Source organism: Camelina sativa, chromosome 9 (assembly GCF_030686135.1).
Source record: "Camelina sativa cultivar CO46 ecotype springtype chromosome 9, ASM3068613v1".
Taxonomy (NCBI): Eukaryota; Viridiplantae; Streptophyta; class Magnoliopsida; order Brassicales; family Brassicaceae; genus Camelina; species Camelina sativa.
In genome coordinates this window covers 24,413,605-24,437,608 of record NC_141888.1, presented here as the reverse complement: position 1 = coordinate 24,437,608, position 24,004 = coordinate 24,413,605, and the positions used below count along the sequence as shown (strand labels likewise).

Here is a 24,004-nt window from a genome sequence, read left to right as displayed (position 1 = left end):
ATCACTTTTTGCAGCTAACCAAAGCATGAATGAGTGCTTCGGAATAGAACCAGAGAACCAAATACCCCGATACCAGTTCACTGTTTGCCGGGGGTGACGTAGTTGCTGCCAAGTGTCGGAGGAGGAAAATTGAGGCTTGTACTGCAAGTTAGATTGGCGCCAGAGGGAGACATCCTTTCCTTGAGATAGTCCTTTATCTCTAAGATTGGTTATCTCGAGTTCGACCTTGTTCAAAAGGTCCAAACGATGGCAAAGGTGACGGTGAGTAGAAACCACCAAACCAACAGTAGCTAAGGAAGGGATACCCATCGCGATAAAGCCTCTTGAGCCAAGAAGATCAATTAACCGCCCAAGAGGGCACCAATGATCAAACCAAAACGAAGGTTGCAATCCACTGCAGACCTCCATCATGTGAAAACTTTTAGCCTGAGACCGATACTTAAGGAGTTTCCTCCACATCCAAGAACCCATGCTTGTTGTGTCAGGGACTGACCAAAAAGAAGAAGAACGCAGAAGTTCCCGTTGAACCCAATTTATCCAAAGAGATGATGAGCCAGAAACTAAACGCCATATTAACTTAAAACAGCTAACTTTATTCGCTTCAGCTAGAGACCTCAAGCCTAAACTGCCTTCAACCTTTGGCAAGCAAACATCAGACAAGCCAACTTATTCTTTTTACTCAATAGCTCTGGGCCAGACCAGAGGAACGCAGCACATATATAAGATAGAAAAGACTTTTGTATTATAAGAAACCTCTCTTATGTTATTGCTTAGAAAATCTCCTCTCAAAACTAAACAATGTTTTCTCTCTTTTCTTATATCTTGATCACACCTCAATCAAAGATATATATAGAACTTAATCTCCTATTTCTATTTGGACTAACTAACTCCTAATCCTTTAAGGAACTGTCCTAAGCCTCTCTTGTCCTTATCTTCCTTGGTAAGAATGTCTTGGGCTTTAAGTCTTGAAGTATATCCAACATTTTCCCCCTTAAACTTCAAGTCTTTCTTCTTCACTTCATGAACTCCTATCAAGCTTCTCATTTCTGCAAACTTTACTCTAGCCAATGCTTTGGTGAGGATGTCAGCCTTTTGTTCCACTCCTGGTACATGCTCCACACGGATGAGCTCCCTCTCAATGCATTCACGCACAAAGTAGTACCTCTTATGTATGTGTTTACTCTTCCCATGAAACACTGGGTTCTTCGCAAGTGCAATTGCAGATTTATTATCAACATACATTATAATTTGAGCTTCCTTCTTCCCTGTAACCTCACTCAATAAATCCTGCAACCACAAAACCTGTTTAGCTCCTTCTGTTACCGCCATGAACTCAGCCTCACATGAAGACATAGCAACCGTGTCTTGCTTCCTTGTACACCATGTGATCGGAGTCTCACCGAAAAGAAACAAGTGCCCTGTAATGCTTCTTCCATCATCTTGATCGATGTTGTGACTGCTATCACTAAAACCGACTATCTCCTTCCTGCCTCCACGCTTGTACTTAAGACCATAAGATGTTGTTCCTCTGAGATATCGCAGGATTTGCTTGATGATTTCCCCATGAGGCTTCCTTGGACTCTGCATGTACCTACTTACAACACTCACCGCAAAAGACAAATCAGGTCGAGTGTGCAAGAGATATCTCAAGCAACCAACAAACCTTCTAAACCGAGTAGGATCTATTTCTTCTTCATCAAGAGACTTAGAGACCTGCAACCCGAACTCCATTGGAATCACATTCGAGTTGCAGCTTTGAAGTCCTGCTTCTCTTAAGATCCTTTGTGCATAACCTTCTTGCTTGATAGTTATGCCATCAACCCCTTGATGAACTTCTATTCCGAGATAGTAAGTGAGCCTACCGAGATCAGACATTTCAAACTTTGATGACATCCCAGCCTTAAATACTTCAATTGATCTGAGGTTGTTTCCCGTGATGAACAGGTCATCAACATACACGGCAACAATCAACAAATCTCTTCCCTTCTCCTTTCGATATACTGCAGTCTCTTTCAAACACCTCTTGAAACCCAATTCCTTCAGAATTTGATCCAACATAGTGTTCCAGGCTCGTGGAGCTTGCCTTAGACCGTACAAAGCTTTTGTCAACTTGTAGACTCGATGTTCTTCCCCCTTGATCTCAAATCCTTCGGGTTGATCGACATAGACGTCTTCTTTCAACTCACCGTGTAAGAAAGCCGTCTTCACGTCTAAGTGATGGATCTCCCACCCATCTGATGCAGCCATACCAATCAACATCCTTATAGTCTCCATACGTGCGACAGGAGCAAAAGCTTCTTCATAATCAACTCCACTTTCTTGGACATATTCTTTAGCTACGAGCCTCGCCTTGTATTTGTTCACTGTTCCGTCTGCATTCCTCTTGACTTTAAAAACCCATTTGAGACCAATTACCTTCACACCTTGTGGTCTATCAACAAGAAGCCAAGTCTTGTTTTTGTTGATAGAGTCAATCTCATCCTTGCAAGCTAATCTCCAAACTTGCATTCCTTTAGCTTCTTCATAGAACCGTGGCTCATCATTAATCATCAAGAGCATAATCTCACTCTCAGTTTCTGCAAGTAAGACATAATCCTCAAACCGTTTTGGTTTCTTAACCTGTCGTTCTGATCTTCTTAATGTCGTTTGTTGATTCTCTTGAGTAGAAACAGCCTCGTCTTCGACTTTGTTCTCAATTCTGTCTTCTCGAGGCATATCATCCTCTGAGTCTGCCCTGTTTTCATCACCGTGATCATGTTGTGCAGAACTCGATGATATTGGTCCTTTTCCAGCATTCTCTATCTCTCTCCATTGCATAAGAAACATCCCTGGTTCTCTGTTATCTCTGTTTTCTGCTCTATTCGGATTGAACAGTCGATATGCCTTGGATCCAGGTTCGATACCAAGGTGAACTAACAACTGCGAACGATCATCCAACTTCCTAAGACCTGCAGTATCAGCCTTAGCATAAGCTATACACCCAAACACTCTCAGGTGATCAATGTTTGGTTTTCTCTCTCGCAAACATTCATACATAATAATGTTGTTTAGTGCCTTAGTAGGTATCCTGTTGATCACATAGGTACTGTGACGAACCCCTTCTCCCCACAAGTAGTTTGGAACCTCCATGGCCTTGAGAATGCTCCTTGTCATCTCCATGAGAGTCCTATTTCTTCTCTCCACTACGCCATTCTGTTGTGGAGTATACGGAGCTGTCAGATGTCTCTTTATCCCAGTTGATTCACAGAAAACATTGAAATCGTTTGACGTGAATTCACCACCTCTGTCTGTTCGAAGAGTAATGATTTCTTTCCCAAGTTCCTTCTCCACACTACTCTTGAACGCCTTAAAGCTCCCAAACGCCTCACTTTTCTCTTTTAGCAAGATTGACCACATATATCTTGAAAAATCATCCACAATAACAAATATATATCTGTTATGTGCTAAGGTTGCGGGTGTGATAGGTCCGCATAGATCAGCGTGAAGAAGCTCTAATGGCTTAGAAGCTCGGTACAATGTGGCTTTTGGGAATGACAACCGTGTTTGCTTCCCAACAAGACACGATTCGCACAGCTTCTTCTCTTCTTTAATCTCTGACAAGCCATGAACCATCTTCTGTGTTGACATAGCTTTCAAAGCCTTAAAGTTAATGTGGCCAAGCCTAGCATGCCACTTCCATGTTTCATCCTCGATCCGAGAGTGCAAACAGACTGGTCTTCCCACCTTAAGACTGATTTTGTACAGTCGACTAGTTGATCTCAGCACTCTCACCAACAGTCTGTCATTTGGATCGTGAACTGTCAACCAATTCTCTCACGCACATCACAGCCAACTTCTGTAGCCTGTCCTAGGCTCAAGATATTGCTCTTGAGGTCAGGAATGTAATAGATATCATTCACTAGAACCTGTTCCTCACCTTTACTCTGAAAAATTATCGATCCTTTACCTCTTATTTCTACACAAGATCCATCTCCAAATTTTACCTTGCCTCCAATGTTTTCGTTGAGTTCAGAAAAATACTCCTTATGACCTGCCATATGGTTGCTAGCTCCATTGTCTAAATACCACATCCCATCTTCCTAGGTGTAGTTTCTTGGAATAACTCTTTCTTCATTCAAATAGACAATTTCATGTAAGAACAAAGCTTTGTCCGCTTCCTCTGTTTCTAAAGTTTCGATTTTGTTAGCTTCTTGATTTCTCTGTACTTTCTCCGGACATTGTGAAGCGTAGTGACCAGGTTTGTCACAATAGAAACAAATAATGGTCTTCTCCTTCTTGTCTTGTGTCTTGTTCTGTTCTGTATTTGACCGATCCTGTGTATTGTACTGATTGTTATACTGCGAATTGTTTCTCCCTCTACCTCTTCCTCGGTAACCTCTTCCTCCATTGCCTCTCCCTCTACCACGTCCTCTGCCTCGAAAGCTATTATTACGACCGTTGTAATTCGTTTGAAACTGATCTGAGTTGGAGAACAACAGTTTCGTTTGATTTTCTTCAGGAAGTCCTTCTCCTGCAATTCTTTCTTCAAACGCTTTTAACCTACCCACTATATCTTCGAAGCTTGTGGTGTTGAGGTTGAGAACTTGCTTAAGCGAAGCTACCATGTGAATAAACTTGCTTCTAGGTAGACTGTTTAAGAACTTCTTCACAAGTCTAGAATCTTCAATGACCTCACCAAGTGCTCCTGCCTTGGTTGCAATCTCCGACAATTTTCCAGCAAAAACATCGACCTTATCACCCTCTGTCATTCGTATTTTTTCGAATTCTGACATGAGTGTCTGCAAACGAGCCTCCTTGACACGTTCAGCTCCAAGATTCCTAGATAGAATTGAGTTCCAAATCGCTTTAGGAGTACTCAAGTTACCAACTTGCATGGTGAGTGACTCTGGAATCGACTGAAACAACAAAGTAGTAGCGATGTCGTTCTTCTTTGGATCATCGGATCCTGGTTCTTTTGTTTCCCACACTTTCTGAATACGCAGCATGATCCTCATCCTCATGGACCATACCGTGTAGTTTGTTGAAGTCAGAAGGGGACACTGCAGAGAGATCCCTTTCTCTAGCTCCTTCGGACGTGATGTTTCAACAATTTCTCCCATAGTTGTGGTTTTGCTTGTTCAAAACTTCTGTAATCGAAAACACTTCTTTGATCGATTGAACCAAAAGCTCTGATACCAAATATAAGATAGAAAAGACTTTTGTATTATAAGAAACCTCTCTTATGTTATTGCTTAGAAAATCTCCTCTTAAAACTAAACAATGTTTTCTCTCTTTTCTTATATCTTGATCACACCTCAATCAAAGATATATATAGAACTTAATCTCCTATTTCTATTTGGACTAACTAATTCCTAATCCTTTAAGGAATTGTCCTAAGCCTCTCTTGTCCTTATCTTCCTTGATAAGAATGTCTTGGGCTTTAAGTCTTGAAGTTTATCCAACAACAGATGCGCTCTATCTCTTTAACACAAGCACTGGGAAGACGAAACGCGGAAATCCAAAAATTAGTGAGGCTAGCTATTACAGAGCTGAGAAGTTGCAGCCTCCCTGCAAACGACAAGAAGCGGTGCTTCCAGGAGCTGATGCGTTGCCGTATCTTTTCAATCAGAGGAGTGCAGTCCGATGGTAATTTTGCTGTCATAGTTCTATTGTTTACCCAAGTAAATACAAGCTACGTCTATTTTCTTATTCAAATAGCTTTCAATAGAGATGCAACACCTGTTAGCTACAGAGTGGGTTAAGCTCAAGAGACAAAGGAGATAAGATGATCGTGCATGCCAAAGCAAAAGCACCGAGTAACTACAACTTTGCATTTGCATGGAAATTTGGAAAGTGATTGCGCACATGATGGCCAAAAAAAAAGATTTCAAAGTTATAGAACGCGTTTTGCTTTATTTGAATTATTATTATTTTCGCTCAAAACTAAAGACAATTTAGTATCATTTTCACTCAACTTGAAGTCGGTTCGGACATAACCATCACCGGTATTTTACGAATCTGGAGTAAAGTGGAACCGAGGTTAATCTAAAATTTGTTTAAATTCTGTTCAGTTTTTGTTTCATTGTAAAATTTGAAGAACAGTCTTAATTTGTTAATTACTTAGACGTTGAAAATATAAGCAAATTAATATTAAAAGTTCTCTGCATGAAAGTGATTGCGCCATGATGGCGAAAAAAGATTTAAAGTTTTTTTTTTTTTTTTTTTTGACAACAAAGATTTAAAGTTATTAAACGCGTTTTTGCATCTTTTTTTGCTTTTTATGTTTTCTTCAAAATATAATTAATCGTATTCACTCATCGAGTTAAATAGTGATTGCCGATTGGTTCCAAACTTGAAGCTTTTGGACATAATAACAACAATGCATCTCAGTTTTATTTCTCAAAGCTGGAATTAACAAAAACAAAATTGAGGTTGAATCCAAAGGACGGCTTTTATTGAATATGGGTTTTTGAAAACGCTACGTATACTAGAAATGGTATAGAATTTGTCAATTTGACAACAGAAATGCATGCAGTAGTCAGTATAGGCTCCGATAAATTGACCAAAAGATTAGATTAACAGTGTAACACAAAAATAAGTGCGATATGAAATGTGAGGCACCGACTCCACACAACTTAACTTTTTTTCAATTTTAAAACCGACATGTTATGCTTTCTCATATTTTTATTTGTGCTTTCTAAATGAATTATCATATATTAAATTATGGAGGTGGAAAACTATAATGTAGACTTCAACCTACCAGAAAGATAATTAGTTTCTCATACAGGTTAGGCTTCCAAAATAAAATAAAAAATAAAAATATACATATATATATATATGAGGAAAAATAAACAAAGTAATATAAGCAAGCTATACAATGTTATAAAAATTGCGAATTTAGTTTAAAAAAAAAGTACAATCATGTACGATAATATTCTATATACTCAAGCGGATTTGTAGCCAATTGTGACGGAAAAATGCACAAACAACATTTAGCAGCACTGAATGCACCATTTTATACAAAATCCAGAGTATAATGCTAGTCTACTGCCATATGTTATATTCGCATACAGACTAGTAATAGAGAACATCCACAGCTAAAAAAACACAGCGGTATTGTTAATATGTGAAACAAGGTATTTTGTGGTGGTGGAATGATGTGTGATGAATGTATGCAATGGTGATATATGAATGGAATGATGGATGGGTGTTTCAATTCCCCTTATGCTGTTGCAGTATAAGAGGTATCAATCCTAAATGAGTGTTTGTGAGCAATTAAGATGTGCATATGAATCTAAGTTAAGACAAATATGATGATTGTTTGTCACTAACAATCCTAAGATGGAAATGTAAAGATGCAGAAGGTAAACTACAAGAACTAAGAACTAAATGCAAATGAAACAGAATGATTGTAACTGTAATGAAGCAAGAACAGAAACAGAAACTACTACTAATGAACTAATGCAAGACAATTAATGAACTGACAACTAAATGAATGCAACTGGAATGAAACAGGAATGAAACAAGACAATCACAAATCATAAACAAGAGTTCTGGGGATGAACTCGAGCAAGCACTCGACCGAGTGTAGGTCGAGTGGGTGGTCGAGTGGGTGGTCGAGTTGGACTTAAACGTGAAAACAGAGCAAGACAATAAAAACAGAGCAATGCTAAAACAAATCAAACAACAAGCAAACTACAAGATTAAGACTTTAAAATCAATAAACAAAGAAGGTTCCTGAGGATGGATTCATGGGATGAACTGATCATTGTGGCTATCTAACTTGGTCAACAAATCTCAAGCAAACTTTGAGCTAACCTCTAGACATATAAATCTAAGACAAGTTTCTCCCACTCTCATGGTCAAGAAACAATCAAACCTATGCAACTCTAGACTTGTTCTCACACAGTAAAGAATCTACACAAGCAGGCATTAAGCAATACATCTCAAACCAAACAAGACCTCTAATCTCTTAGCAAGCCTAATGGTAAGCTCTAGATCTAGCCTTATCTATGCTTCTTAAACATTGGTGTGATGCTAAGAAGCTTGAGATCAGATCCTACCCTCTCAGATATAGGATCAGCATTAAGGACATCTAGCCTAGAAGAGATCTACAACAATCAAGCTTGACCAAATCAAATAAACCACAAGATCAATCCATCCTAACCATCCTCAAGATCCTAAGCAAACTACTCACAACAATACATGATGATCAAAGTCAAAAACCCAGAAAATGTTGAAACTTGCATTAAATGAAAGATGAAATAGAGATCTACAATATTGATGAAAGGATGAAACTCAAATTCTCAATATTAAGAAAGTTATTGAACCAACAATATTGAAGAATCTAAGAGTTTTCTTAAACAAGTACAAGATCTAATAAAAATAAAATGCAAAAGGAATAAAGCTAAAAAAGGTAAAAACTAGGTTTAGAGAATATCTAAAAAGCTGGACAAAAGACTGGACTCTTTGGTGGCTGCAGGTACAAAGCCTTATATAGTGGGGAAGTGGAAGCCTTAAAAATAGAAAAAGTCAAAGCAGTCAACGGCTTGGTCAACTCGACCTGTGCTCGGTCGAGCTAGGGGTCGAGCTGGCTTCTCACGTGCAATCTCCACTCGGTCGAGTCCTCCTCAGCACACGGTCGAGTGTCTGGTCGAGTGTGCGGTCGAGTTGGACTACGGACCTTGTTGTTTCAGCCTTAACTCCCTTGTTTCCTCCTCATGATTGCCTCACATCTCTTCTCCATTGTTTCCATGCTCCTTAAGCTCCAAAATCACCTGTTTATGCTTGAAAACATGCAAATGCAATGCAACTAAACTCTAATGCATGATTGGATCAAAAGCTACACAATAATGGCCTAAATGGATAGAAAAAGATGCAAAAGATGTGAATAAACTAAGGGAAAACAAGGCAAAATATATGAACATCAACACCCCCAAACTTAGTCTTTGCTTGCCCTCAAGCAAATAATCAAAGACATAAGAAGGTAAGTGAGGTTTGAAAGTGGGATCTCAGCTCCTTAAGCTTGCAAATAGACCATCTAGAATCAATGTCCAAATTACTAATACTATGATGCAAGTTGAATGAGCTGGAATAAAAGACTTTAGACAAGCATTTCACAACCTTTATTGATTTGAGCCTAAGACATCCACATGCATTCAAATCAACCATTTCCTTTAACATTCATTAGACAAGAACATGGATCAAATCTATGCAATGCTTAAACTCATTTGGCTTGGTAATAAAGGGTTTTGAGACAATGATGGTCTCTGTTTAGAGTGGGTTTATCAAAATCAAGGTTCTCTCATGAAAATGGATTGAGCTTTAGAAGAATGCTAAAGGTAAGAACACTTAGACACATACAAGAATAAAACCTTGTCTACCCAAAGGCACCCAAAGACTTCATCCTATCAATCTAAACCCAAATGATCCTAGTGCTACCCTTTGCTTCTTCTTTTCTCTTTAACCCTTTTCTCTTTTGGTTTTCAAGTCTTAGGAGATGTTTCTTATTTGATCTTTCTAGTGGGATGGGGGAATCTTACTTATTTGCTATGGTTCTCTTTTCTTCTTATTCATAAGACATATAAGCATTTTTGCTAATCTTTCCTTTTCTTTCTTTTCTTTTCCTTAACTAGAACCATTTTAATCAACACTTTACTTCCCATCCTTTCACTATACTTTGCTTAAACACAATCTCCTCTTAAAGACTCTACCCTTTTTCTTTCTCTTTTCTTTCTTTTCTTTTCACAACAGCCAAGTCCCAAACCCAACAAGTGAACCACTAGTCCTATCTAGTTTGAAAAATGCAAACTAGAACTACACAAGGTCTTACTCTTGTCAGTTCAAACCTAACACTTTCTACCAAGCTCAATCCCAAAAATAGGCCTCACACACTCAAAAATAAACAAGGCTTGAAAGAAGGTTTGGTTTAGGGGTAGGGGAACTGATCTTAATGATTTAATCAGCTACTTGGATCAACAAGAGTGGTAAAAAGGAGAAAGATGATCCAAGTATGTATATGGTATCCATGAGTTTAAAGCAATGCACACATTGATAATTGAAAGTCAATATTAGGTTCTTATAAATAGGAAATGGTTTCAAATCTCAGCATGCTTCAAAATAGACCAAATGCAATGCAGGAATTCAAAGCTTGGTTCAATCTTATTCTTCTAACTACTCAACTAGCATCAAAGTACTAATAACTTGGGCATTGATCCTAGTCTAGTGAATAAGCTAGCTAGCAAGGCAAACTCATCATAGATCCCTAATGCAAATATTATACAATTCTACATGAAACATGCTAAACAAGATCCTAATATGCAATGCAAACTACATGAACACTTTTTTTTTTATGAAGATTTTTTTAAAATTTTTCAAATTTTTATGGTTTTTCTATGCCTTAGATGCTAATAAAAGTTCTAACATGATGATGATAAAAATTTGAAATAAGAAAACAAAACACAACATCAAATGCTATCTCAAACCCTCCCCCAAACTTAAATCACACAGTCCCTTGTGTTAAAGAAAGTTGTGAGAGGATTCAAGATTTAAACACAAAACACAACATCAAATGCAATGGTATAAACAATGGTAAGGTGATAGTGGTACCTTAGGGGTTGTGGAAGAAGTTGTCCACATCCATCTGCATGCTGTCATAGGAGTAGTTGGGGTCAGGCTGGTGGCTTGGAGATGGACTTTGGGGCAGCTCGACTATGGAGATCGACCTGGACTCGGTCGAGTGCATGTCCGAGTGGGGGGGTCGAGCTGGACCGCGTGTCTCCATTTCTTGAGTCTGGTACTGCTGGTACTACTGGTATAGTGCTGGATCCATAAAGTATTAGGGTGGGAAGGGAGGGTAATTTGGATAACCTGGATAAGCAGCTGGAGGTGGGAAGCCATAGGGTGGTCTGGGAAGGTGCTCGGCCGAGTGCATTGGAGGTGCTCGGTCGAGTGGGTGCTCGAGTGACCCGGTCGAGTGCCTCGAAAACTGATGTTCGCGGGTACTTGAGCTCCTCTTCCTCTTATTTGGCTCATACATTGAAGCCCTAGCTGGTTCCACAGGTTCCCCAACCCTTGAAAGTGCTCTAGTTGAGCTGCTTCTCCTCAAAGGGCTTGAATGTTGACTAGGAGATGAGTTTCCACTCTTCAGCTCAGCAATCTCCTTCTTCAAGCCTTTGATAGACTTAGCCATGTTGGTCACCTTCTTCTTCAGCTTATCAAACCTCTTTCCATGCCACTTTCCCCATTTTTGTAAAAGAGTCAACCTCTTGGCATTCTCCCTCACTCCTCTACTATCTCTTGGGTTAGGCTCATAATCTTCAAAGTAGAACTGCTCCTCTCCATCAGCTACTTGTGCATTCCCAGCTTCCTCAACTCTATGTTGAATCACCCCATCAAACCAATGCTCCTCAGCTGGCCAAAAATCAATGTTTGCTCCTTCTTGAATGGTGGTGAGCTCTTGGTTAGGCAATATAAGTTGCTTTTTCCCAAGTGTTGGAAGCTCAAAGTTGAAGATGTGGTTCCCTTGATGCATTTCCTTGGCTAGGATGAGAGTAGAAGTGAGGTAGCTTGAGTCAACCCATCTTGGTGAGACCCTTTCTCCTCTAAGTTGAACTCTAGCAGCTTGTAGGATTGGAGTGATGATGCCTCCAATGGTTAGTGCTCCTCTTGACCCTTTGTTCTCCAACTTTCCTACCCAACTTCTCAATTGGATCATGTGGTCAATTAGCACCATTCCCAAGTCAGTCTCCACAGTGCTCCCAAGGATGATTGTACCATTTCTTGCTTGTAAGATGACTCCATTGAGAGCCAAGTTAATCATCTTAAGCTCCCCCTCATTGATGTTCCCAGTTTCCTTCCTTGCAAAGAAGGTATTGGCAAGGGCCTTGTGGAAGTACCTTAGGACTGGGCTCCTTATCCTTGAGCTCTTGGAGTTGGAGGATGAATAGTACTTGTTATCCCCAATGGTTTCCCACACAGCTAACAGTTCTTCTCTTGGGATCATCAAAATCCTATTGCTCCCAACCTCAAATCCAAACACACTTGCTATCTCCTTCATTGAAAGCTCATGCCTTTTCCCTTTGATAGTGAAAGAGATGTGACCAGCTCCATGTTCAGCACTCTTCCTTGCATATGTGTGCAGCTTGACAGTGGCTAGGAACTCACAGCTTTCCTCCTTGTAACCTTCCATACACAGCCCCATGAACTTGGTGAGATTGCTCTTCTCAAAGAGGTATTGCACATCCTCATCAATGGCAAGCTTCTCCATGGTCTCCTTGTGAGGATATCTTGTTCCCAGGAACTCCATCCTCATGAAAGCATCATAAAGCTGCCTCTTTGTCAGCCCACAAGACTCAGCTTCTCCATCATCCCTCAATTCTTCTTCTTCATACATCTCCTCACTTTCACTTTCACTCACTTCCTCAACTTCAACAGCTGGCCTCTTCCCTTTGGCCTTGTGTTTCCTCATAAACTCATTGATAGTAGGCTCTCTTTCCTCCTCACTCTCAGTCCTTTCAGGATCTTCCTCAACAGATTCTCTCCTTGGATACGGCATCTGACTCGACCGACTGCTCGAACCAGCACACGGTCGAGTGGTCGATCGAGTGGCCCGTCGAGTGACTCTCCCAGTTTCTCCTCTTGATTCAAGGTCAGCATCACGACGTTCCATGGAGCTTGCAGCGGTTTGGTGAGACTTTCTGGTGATCTTGGAAGACATTTTCAAAAGAAACTGAGGGAAATAAACTCAAAGCTCAAAGTTAATAGGTTAGTGACCCAAAAACTTGAAAGAACAAAGCTTGAGCAAGAGATGAACTTTGAAAGAGATTTTAGAGCTTGAATTTAAGTGTTTTGAGCAAATGAGAGAATGTGAGATGCATAGGATCGTGCAAGGGCTATTTAAAGAAGCTAAGGGGACAAGGAGACAAGGGTGGAGCGTCCATACCATTCAAATTTGAATTGGGAATCTTTGACTTGCTTTTGGCTGTAGCTCGACCGCACACTCGACCAGCACGTGGTCGAGCTCCTTGACCAATTTTGAAATTTCAAAATTTTTCTCCTTGTTCTTCCCTCCACTCGATCGTCCTAACGGTTTGAAGATGAAATGGGCCTTAATTCACACCCAGCTCGGCCGAGTACCTCTCTCGGACTGGTCGAGTGGGCCTGCTAGTTTTCTTCTCCAAGTCCACAACTCTCCTTAACCCACTACATTCTCACTAAAAGCCTGTCCAACAAAAACATAAAAGAAAACACATCAAAACTACTAAGAATTAAAACCATATTTACAAAGGATACCTTAGGGACTTCCTCCCTAGTGAGCTTGTTTAAAGTCACTAAGCTTGACTTTGGTTTCCTTCTTAACTTTGGTCTAGATACCAAGGAGGTGATGAAATCCTCCTTGGAACCTCTTGGTCACTGTGAAGTTGATCCTTGATCACCTCACCCTTAGCACACAAACCATACTTCTTCTTAAATTTGAGCCTAGGTCTTGCTTTCCTCAAAGACCTCTTGTTCAGCTTGACTTTGAGATCCTCAACCATACTTGACAGCTCTTGAACTGACCTCTTAAGCTTCTCAACAGAATCCTCTTGAAGTGGAAGCTCAGCCTTAGGTTCTCCTTCATCCTTGAAAACCTCATGATCAACTCTCTCTTTGATAGTGAAGGGTTGATCATCAATAGTAGGCAGGTTGGTTGGGTTGTAGATGTTGAACTTCATGACTGTATCCTCAGCAATGTTCAAGGTCACAAGACCTTCCTTGACATCTATTACTGCTCCAACAGTGGCTAAAAATGGCCTCCCTAACAAGATTGGATCTTCAGGCTCCTTGTCCATCTCTATGACCACAAAATCAGTGTGAACCCTTGCCTTCCCTATCTGGAGTGGGACATTCTCCAACCTTCCAACTACCTCTCTATTTGTCCCATCAGCTAGGCACACATGGAGTTTAGTGGATTTGAAATCAGTTCTCCCAAGCTTTTGAGCTAGGGAGTATGGCATCACACTTGTTGAAGCTCCCAAATCACAAAGACATTGATTGTAGTGGAGGTAACTGATTGTGCAAGGCAGATAGAATGGCCCTGGGTCCTTAAGCTTAAGTGGGATGATCACTCCTCCAAGGTTCTCAAGATCCTTCTCATCTTGAGCTTGAGCCTTCTTTACTGACAAATCAAGCAGAAAATCTCTATAGAGAGGATATGGTGCATACTGTTCCAAGGCAGGTCCTCTCTCTTCTTCTTGGTAAGCTATGATGATCTCTTGAATAGCCATCACTTCTTCCTTTTTCTCAACCAAAGCTTCTTCCTTCAAAACCCTTTCTTCCTCTTGTTGCTTAGCCAACATCTCCTTTTTCTCAATGATTTCCCTTAACTCCTTGATCCTCTGTGCTTTGAAACGCCCAGGGAATGGTAGTGGAGGCTTGTAAGCAGGAGGAATGTACTTATCAGGCTTGACAGCTTCGGAGTCCCCAGCTCGATCGACCACTCGAGCATGCACTCGGTCGAGTGTGTGGTCGAGCTCCTGGTCGAGTTCGCTTTTGAGCTCCTGTTGCTTTGCACAAATGTCACTTGGGGCTTCAGTAACTAATGAATTCCCCCAAACTTAGACTTCACTGTCCTCAGTGACTCCTTCCTCTTGAAATTGAATGGCTTTGGCTGTGAACTCCCTTGGATTTTGAACAGCTTTTCCAGGGAGTTGGTTGGGTTTTGGAGCTGAAGTAGATGCTATGTTACCCTCCATATACTTCACTCTTGAATTAAGACCCTCAAACTTCATATTCAGATCATTGTACTGTGATGTTAACCTTTGGTTCAACTCAGCAAATTGCTTGGCTTCCTCAATCTTTCCTTGTGTTTGCCCAATCAACAACTGTTGCATCATAGCTCTTAAGTCTTGTTCTTGGCCTTGGTTAGTCTGAAACCCTGGTGGGGGACACAACTGAGGCTGGAACATTTGGTGTTGTTGTTTGGGGATGTAGGTTTGTTGCTGTTGAGGCTGTTGAGGTGGATAGACTTGGTCTTGAGGATTAGCCACATTGGTACTCCTATAAGAGAGGTTGTTGTTCTTGAACCCTCCTTGGTTGTAGCCTTTGAATCCTCCTTGATTCTGCATGTAGCACAACTCAGCAAACTCAGTCTCCCCCTCTTGAACTTGAGCCTCTTCTTCACCAATGAAGTGAATAGACTTGGACTGGCTAAGAAGGATCTTGTCAAGCTTCTCATTGACCATCTTCAAATCTTTCTTATACTTGTCCTCTTGATCAGTTGTGGAGCTCCTTATGGTTCTGTCATAATCCTCATTATAATTGCCATCAGATTGAACAAGATTCTCTACTAACTCCCAGCCTTCTTCTACATTCTTGTTGAGGAAGTTCCCATTAGAAGCTGTGTCAAGCAACATCCTTATCTTTGGAAGCACTCCTCTATACAAGGTACTCAAAAGTGACTCATTGCTGAAACCATGATGAGGACATTGAGTCTGATATCCTTTGAACCTTTCCCATGCCTCACAAAAGGTCTCATTGTTCCTTTGAGCAAATCCAGAGATTTCATTTCTCAACCTAGCAGTCCTTGCATTGGAGAAGAATTTGGCCAAGAAAGCCTTCTTGCAATCATCCCAAGTTGTTATTGCTCCAGTAGGAAGAGTCTTCTCCCAAAGGTGAGCCTTGTCTCCAAGTGAGAATGGAAAGAGCCTCAACTTGAAACCATCTTCACTTACTCCATTTATCTTGGTTAAGCTACAGATTCTGTCAAACTCATCCAAATGATCAAGTGGGTCCTCCATTGGCAATCCATGAAATTTGTTGGCCTGGATCATGGAGATTAATCCACTCTTTATTTCAAAGTTGTTGTTTGCTACAGTTGGAGGCACAATTCCAGCCTTTTGGTTGTGAGTGTTGGGTGCATCTCCAGCACCAATGTTCCTTGGTCTCTGAACCTGATCCTGATGATCCATTGCTACTATAACCTCTTGTTGGTCCTGAACAACTCTCCTTTGCTTAGTTCCCAAACCCTTTGTCACCTTGTGGATGTTGTCAATATGCTTGAGAAGATGGTCCTTTCCTTTAGACCTTGTGTGCATCAACAAACACAAACGATTTTTCCCAGGCAAGCGACTGAGCACAGGCTCTTGTTGGTGATCAAGTCGACTGGAAACTGATGTCCAAATGTACACGGCGTCTGGCTCGATCAAGTGCTCGATCACTGCTCGGTCGAGTGGTGGTCGAGTTGACGGTCGAGTGGTACCTGAAATGGAACTTCAACCCAGAAACAGAAGATTCAAGTCCAGAAACCTCACAAGTGTTTAAACGAACTTAATCTTAGACTAATATGGATCCTAAATGTCACAAAAACACACTCAAATGGGCAACGGCGCCAAATTGAAACAAGGTATTTTGTGGTGGTGGAATGATGTGTGATGAATGTATGCAATGGTGATATATGAATGGAATGATGGATGGGTGTTTCAATTCCCCTTATGCTGTTGCAGTATAAGAGGTATCAATCCTAAATGAGTGTTTGTGAGCAATTAAGATGTGCATATGAATCTAAGTTAAGACAAATATGATGATTGTTTGTCACTAACAATCCTAAGATGGAAATGTAAAGATGCAGAAGGTAAACTACAAGAACTAAGAACTAAATGCAAATGAAACAGAATGATTGTAACTGTAATGAAGCAAGAACAGAAACAGAAATTACTACTAATGAACTAATGCAAGACAATTAATGAACTGAAAACTAAATGAATGCAACTGGAATGAAACAGGAATGAAACAAGACAATCACAAATCATAAACAAGAGTTCTAGGGATGAACTCGAGCAAGCACTCGACCGAGTGTAGGTCGAGTGGGTGGTCGAGTTGGACTTAAACGTGAAAACAGAGCAAGACAATAAAAACAGAGCAATGCTAAAACAAATCAAACAACAAGCAAGCTACAAGATTAAGACTTTAAAATCAATAAACAAAGAAGGTTCCTGAGGATGGATTCATGGGATGAACTGATCATTGTGGCTATCTAACTTGGTCAACAAATCTCAAGCAAACTTTGAGCTAACCTCTAGACATATAAATCTAAGACAAGTTTCTCCCACTCTCATGGTCAAGAAACAATCAAACCTATGCAACTCTAGACTTGTTCTCACACATTAAAGAATCTACACAAGCAGGCATTAAGCAATACATCTCAAACCAAACAAGACCTCTAATCTCTTAGCAAGCCTAATGGTAAGCTCTAGATCTAGCCTTATCTATGCTTCTTAAACATTGGTGTGATGCTAAGAAGCTTGAGATCAGATCCTACCCTCTCAGATATAGGATCAGCATTAAGGACATCTAGCCTAGAAGAGATCTACAACAATCAAGCTTGACCAAATCAAATAAACCACAAGATCAATCCATCCTAACCATCCTCAAGATCCTAAGCAAACTACTCACAACAATACATGATGATCAAAGTCAAAAACCCAGAAAATGTTGAAACTTGCATTAAATGAAAGATGAAATAGAGATCTACAATATTGATGAAAGGATGAAACTCAAATTCTCAATATTAAGAAAGTTATTGAACCAACAATATTGAAGAATCTAAGAGTTTTCTTAAACAAGTACAAGATCTAATAAAAATAAAATGCAAAAGGAATAAAGCTAAAAAAGGTAAAAACTAGGTTTAGAGAATATCTAAAAAGCTGGACAAAAGACTGGACTCTTTGGTGGCTGCAGGTACAAAGCCTTATAAAGTGGGGAAGTGGAAGCCCTAAAAATAGAAAAAGTCAAAGCAGTCAACGGCTTGGTCAACTCGACCTGTGCTCGGTCGAGCTAGGGGTCGAGCTGGCTTCTCACGTGCAATCTCCACTCGGTCGATTCCTCCTCAACACACGGTCGAGTGTCTGGTCGAGTGTGCGGTCGAGTTGGACTACGGACCTTGTTGTTTCAGCCTTAACTCCCTTGTTTCCTCCTCATGATTGCCTCACATCTCTTCTCCATTGTTTCCATGCTCCTTAAGCTCCAAAATCACCTGTTTATGCATGAAAACATGCAAATGCAATGCAACTAAACTCTAATGCATGATTGGATCAAAAGCTACACAATAATGGCCTAAATGGATAGAAAAAGATGCAAAAGATGTGAATAAACTAAAGGAAAACAAGGCAAAATATATGAACATCAATATGTTATCACAATAAGTCATCCATGTAGTATTAAGCTATGTTCTGTCTATAAATACCATGAAATTATAGGAGTTATATGTCAGCTATGAACTCGTGCCCTGTCTAGACGGAAGAGTACACACTGCAGTAAAATATTTTAACCGAAGACGGAAGAGTACACCACTGCAGCTATGAACTCGTGCCCTGTCCTCTCAAAAATATTTTTAGTTCCAAATTTCAAACAACATCACAAGAAGCTACAATTTTCTTTGACGTAACCAAATATTAGTGGTTTAAAATGTATATTTTCTTAAAAAATTATTCTTATAGAGAAAAAATGAATTTAATATTTTTTAGTTTTTGTGTATTGACATCATGGTATGCCAAGCAAAAATATACTAAATTTTAGAATAATTTTAGAAACCGTCATCAATGCGAGTACCGACGAGGATAATGGTTTGAGAGGACACGTATAGATGACGATTGTCCCAGATCACATCTCGCATCGTTGTTGAATTCATTTTGATAACAATTGTTTCATTCAATTCATCGCCTTTGGGTTAAGGGGTGGTGGTCCCAGTTGTCCACACTTTTTTATGCATGCTGATATGCTCAAATTTAACCCTGAGCTACTCTCTCAAATTAAGAGATTAATTGTAGTACTTAGGAATCGAATCCACAAGAATTCTAGATTCACACAATAGACTTAATAATCCTTTAATTATGCTAAACAAAAATATTGTAATTAAATTGCAAGAATAAACAGAAAATAAAAGAGTTGTAAATTCAGATGGAATGAAACGTTAGGCCTTGGGAAATTCTCAGGAAATCATGGAAAATCAGATCAATTAATTAAACTAGCATGATTCAACAATTAAGCACCGTTCTTGAACTCTAAACATAATTATAAAATAAATCAGTTCTCACTGCAAATATTATCTAAGTTTTAAAACTAGAAAATCCAAATTCTTTGCAAAATTCAAGTTAAAAACCAGCAATAAAATCAAGTTTAGATAAGTTCACAAAATTACTAAATCAAATCTCTTTGCAAGAAGTAATTCTGCTCACTAAAGGTTTTTATCAGGAAAATCAATTATATTCTCATATCAATCAATAATCCTAAGATCTAAATCCAGATGACTAATCAAAGATCTAGCATTAAAAACAACCAATGATGAAGAACAAGAAAGATAATGAATCCTAAATAATAACAGATCTAATAAACCATGAAATCCCTAATGAGAAACCCTAAACCTAACAAGCAGATCTACTCAGACATAATTGTAAGAATACAAATCATGAATAAAATAGATAGCATTAAGAGATTAAAAGTAGAAGAAAAGGAGTTCTGAATCTTCTCTCAAGGAGTCTTGATTCTTCTCTCCAGAAACTCTCTAAAATCTCTCACAGGGTTTTTGCTCTCAAAAGTTGCAGGGAAAAAATAAAGCTTAGGTCTCAACAATGACCATAAAAATCCTATTTATATTCCTAAACACGGTCAGGGACTAATGATGCAAATATGGAAGACTTTGGGGCAACTTTGTAAATCTTCAAAACTTGTGAGAGAATCTTCCAATTTTAAATTTGGCCTAGCATCGATCGATGCATATGCTGTGTCGATCGATGCACAATCTGAATTCGTCTCCCAACTTCGTAGCTCAGCCTCAATGCTTGATTAAGCTCCAAATCTTCATATTTAGCTCCATTAAGCTCCCATCCATGTTAAATCCTATAAAGACTCAAAAAGACTCTAAAAACACCAAAAAGACTCTATAGATAAGACTTATATCATGGCTAAAACACCTAAAAATCATGATATATCAACTCCCCCAGACTTAGCCTTTGCTTGCCCTCAAGCAAAACATAAATTTCATCTGTGAAAGAGGTTTGAAAACATAGAAACTCATTTTATTTTCAAAGTAATGCCATGATCATCCAAACCATAATCCATATGCTTAGCTGATAAATCCAAATCGAACCACCATGTACTTCTCCGTTGACTTTCATAGCATCCCAAATTCAAACCAAATTCCACTACTTCCTCCATTAAGCTTTCATTGGTGAGTCTCATCAATTTGATCAATGTCACGAACCTTCTAGACTCATTCCCGTACAATACCATAACAAGCAAGATATATCTTTTACCACATTTGGTACTTTTTCTCTCCCCCAGACTTATTCTTTTTAATCTTCCTCAGAGCTTTGCTTTGTTTTTTTTTTCTTTTTATCAAAGGTGTAGGCGAATAATGGGGTCATCGGTAATTTACCTACCCCTCGCTTCCAAGCTTTGTGTGATCATTTGACTCAAGAGTAGAATAATGAGGTCACAGGTAATTTACCTACCTCTCTAAACTGATCAAAATCATCTCATCTTTTATTCTCTCTTTTTTTTTTAAACAAAGCTCTCAGGAAAAATCTTTTAAACTTAAATAAGGGAGAGGAGTACCATTTTCTTTCTGAATTCTTACTTGTCAGGTATGAACAAGGAGTCAAACTCTATGAAAATCAATCTCCTTGATGAGGTAAAAAGAAAAGTACAGAAGTTACCTCAAGCTTTTATGGATTCTGTTGGAAATTTGGATGTTTCTGGTGCACTGATCAGCCATTGGATTTTTCATTAGTCGGATTTGTGGATTCAATCTGCAGCATTAATCAACCAAGGCAGTACACTAAAAAGAAAAATTATAGTTCCCAACAAAATTTTGACTCAATAAAACCATTTTTTTTTCTTTTTCTGACTCTCAAAAACAAAAACGTAGTTAGTAACTGCCTCCCCCAGACTTAAACAACACTGTCCCCAGTGATATCAAGTAAGAGATTGGCGTACAAAATAAAATAAATGAAAATTAAAAGAAAAATGAAAAAGAAAAACCTACCAGTGGGTTGCCTCCCACTAAGCGCTTGTTTTCAGTCATTAGCTTGACTGTGTCGGATCTCAGGCATCCGGTGGATCGGAACATGGCAGTGAATGCTTCTGAGAGGGTGTCCTCTTCATCCAAGGGGGTGTGTAGGCTTTAGCTGCATGAGGTTTGACAAGGATGTGAGGAGCAGGACCAGGACGGGACTGAGGGATGGGTGGCTTTCTTTTAAGTCCTGCAAAATCATCAACAGAAGAAACAAGCACACTGCGATAATCTCGCGGCTTGGTTAACTGCACAACAGTTTTTGTACCTTTGAAATTCTTATTGATGATAGGAGAAGGTTTGGGTGAAGAAGATGCATACCTTGGCCTTACCTGTGGCTTCTGAACTGTGGAATGGTGAGATTTCAGCTTTACAACTGGTCTAGGACTTGCAGTTAAGGATCCAACGCGAGAATCTGTGGTTGTGGACAAGTCAGAGCCGTCTCTGGAAGGAGTGTCGATCGATGCAACAGCTGCATCGATCGATGCAGTGCCTGCAACTCGTGTTTCTTCAACGATTCTGCAACTTTCCTCAGCAATCCGTGTTTCCATTATAAAAACATCATCTACCAGTGACTTGTCATGCATCAGAACCTCATCATGGTCTCTAGTACTGATTAGATGATCTCCACTCCAATCTTCAAGCTTAGCAGCTTGCTTACTCACTTCCTCTACAGGCTCCAACTCTTTGACATACCCAGCAGTAATGTCTTCTTGAAGCTCTATGATCAGATTGTCATCAGAAACAACCTCCACAGAAAATGTCCTACCATCAATAGTGGGAACCCTTCTCAGCTTGTCCATCTCAAAGTTCATGACCAAATCTTCTACATTCAGAGCTATGTGTCCCTTCTTCACATCTATGATTGCACCAGCTGTAGCCAATAAAGAGCGTCCTAAGATGAGAGGATCATTAGGCTCTTGGTCATATTTCAGCACCACAAAGTCAGTGGGAATCATGCAATCTCCAATCCTGATTGGAATATCCTCTAAGACACCTTCAGGAATCCTCCTAGATCGATCAGCTAAGATAAGAGAGATCTTAGTTGGCTTAAAATCCGTCATCCCAAGTCTTACAGCAACAGAATGTGGCATCAAGTTGATACTAGAGCCAAGATCACATAGAGAGTGAGGAAACCTTCCTGTGGAGATAGAGCAATCTAACACAAAACTTCCAGGATCTGGTAACTTCTCTGCAATCCTACTCTGAATCACTGCACTTACTTCTTTAGAGACAACCACCTCCTGCTTCTTATCCTTCTTCCTATGTGGGAGCTGCTTCAACAGAATTGAGCTGACATCCTTTGTAAGCAGTGCTCCTTCCTCAGGACTCAAACCATTGGTGACCATCCTCTTCACATATCTCTTAATACCAGGAGAAAACTTGACAGCATCAATCAAAGGCATCTCAATCATTACCTTGTCCATCATAGCTTTGCATCTAGCTTCTTCAATCTCCTGTTTGGATCTCCTAGGCTTGGGAAAAGGAACTTTAGGCTTGTAGGCTCTCTCAGCAACTGGAATTGGAGCTTCCGTAACTTCTTCCTTGGCCTGGACATTGCATCGGTCGATGCTTGAATTGCATCGGTCGATACTGTCTCGTGAAGTCAACTCTTCTACGACCACTCAAGGTTGCATCGATCGATACTTTGCAGCTGCATCGGTCGATGCATCATCCACTACTGTATCATCGTCTACGTCCTTCACCAAAATCGCATTACAAGCATGGTTGGGGTTCTCAGTTCTTCTAGAAAGAAGTTCCTCTTGTCTTTTAACAGACCCAGTAGTCTGAATCACTTGATTCTCTAGCTTCCTGACATGAGTGTTTAGAGCTTCAAATTTCCCAGTCAGCTCAGTGTAAATAGAATCAATCTTTCCACTGAAGTCCACTGTTAACTTCTGTTGACCTTGAAGAATCTGCTCAACCATTGATTCCATCTTGCTCTCTGAATTGGGTGGAGGGAGGGGTTGGTAAGAAGAAGATCCATAGTTCCTTGTGAAGTTGCTGGTTGGATTTCCTGTGAAGGAATTCTTCTGACCAAATCTCTGATTTTGATAGCCAGCTCCATACACATAGTTGACATCTTCTTCTCTAGTCTCTGGCTTTGGCTCAAAAATCTCAATATCTTCAGCAAAATGGACTGACTTCTTTCCCACAAGAAGATTGTGCACTGAATCCAGTTTGGCATTAACTGAAGCTAGCTGATTTGAACCATGGCCTTCATGTGCTCTTTTCCGCTCTAAGTCTGCATTCTTGGTACTGTTGCTTGATGCTAGCCTTTCAATCAACTTCTCAGCGTCATCTGGGTATCTTGTCTTGAAGTTCCCATCACTAGCAGCATCCAAAGCCATCTGATACCTCCAGTCAATCCCGCTAAAGAAGATACTGATCAATTGCACCTCTGAAAACCCATGATGTGGACAGTCCCTCTAGTATGCTTTGAATCTTACCCAAGCAGCTTTGTAAGATTCAGCAGGTCCTTGTCTAAAGGTGGAAATCTTGATCCTCAGCTCATCAGACTTTGCATCATCATAGAAATAGTTCAAGAACGCCACCTTGATGTCATGCCAGGTTGTTAGGGATCCTGGTTTCAGCTGCCTTAGCCAATGAGAAGCTTCCCCAGCAAGAGAGTAGGGGAAAAGCTTGCAGTAGAGATAGTCCTCAGTGACTCCATTAGCCTTGATGCTTGTGACTATGTCCTCAAAGTGCTCTATGTGGTCTAGAGGCTTCTCATTTGGCAAGTTCTGGAATGGCCTTTGTCCAATAAGAGCAAAGTAGGCAGGCTTCAGCTCAAAGTCATTCCTTGGGAATGGAGGATGGACAATTGCAGCGCGGTTCTCATAAAACAAATCTGGCCTGTTGAAGTCCGCAAGAGTCTTGACAAGCTCTCCATTGTCATCCCGTCGCCTCTGAACATTCTCCGCATCAGCTCTGGCATTGCATCGACCGATGCCAGCATTGTGTCGATCGATGCCT

At 40.1% G+C, this 24,004-nt stretch overlaps 1 protein-coding gene and 2 non-coding genes across 3 annotated transcripts; 2 read left to right on the top strand and 1 right to left on the bottom strand.

Moving 5' to 3' along the window:
- Window positions 1–4,079: 4,079 nt before the first annotated feature.
- LOC147938677 (uncharacterized) lies at window positions 4,080–5,099 on the bottom strand. The gene has a single exon (XM_087465715.1). It carries the CDS (start codon window positions 5,097–5,099, stop codon window positions 4,080–4,082), a length of 1,020 nt encoding a protein of 339 aa, XP_087321841.1.
- A 10,330-nt stretch (window positions 5,100–15,429) lies between these two features.
- Window positions 15,430–15,536, top strand: LOC147938676 (small nucleolar RNA R71). The gene has a single exon (XR_015567548.1). It is a non-coding gene; the product is annotated as a small nucleolar RNA R71 (small nucleolar RNA).
- A 7,898-nt stretch (window positions 15,537–23,434) lies between these two features.
- Window positions 23,435–23,541, top strand: LOC147938675 (small nucleolar RNA R71). Its single transcript, XR_015567658.1, has one exon. It is a non-coding gene; the product is annotated as a small nucleolar RNA R71 (small nucleolar RNA).
- The last annotated feature ends 463 nt before the right edge of the window (window positions 23,542–24,004 follow it).

Bases quoted from the DNA above. Each gene is read 5' to 3' on its own strand.
- LOC147938677 (XM_087465715.1), bottom strand. From the start codon at position 5,099: ATGGGAGAAATTGTTGAAACATCACGTCCGAAGGAGCTAGAGAAAGGG.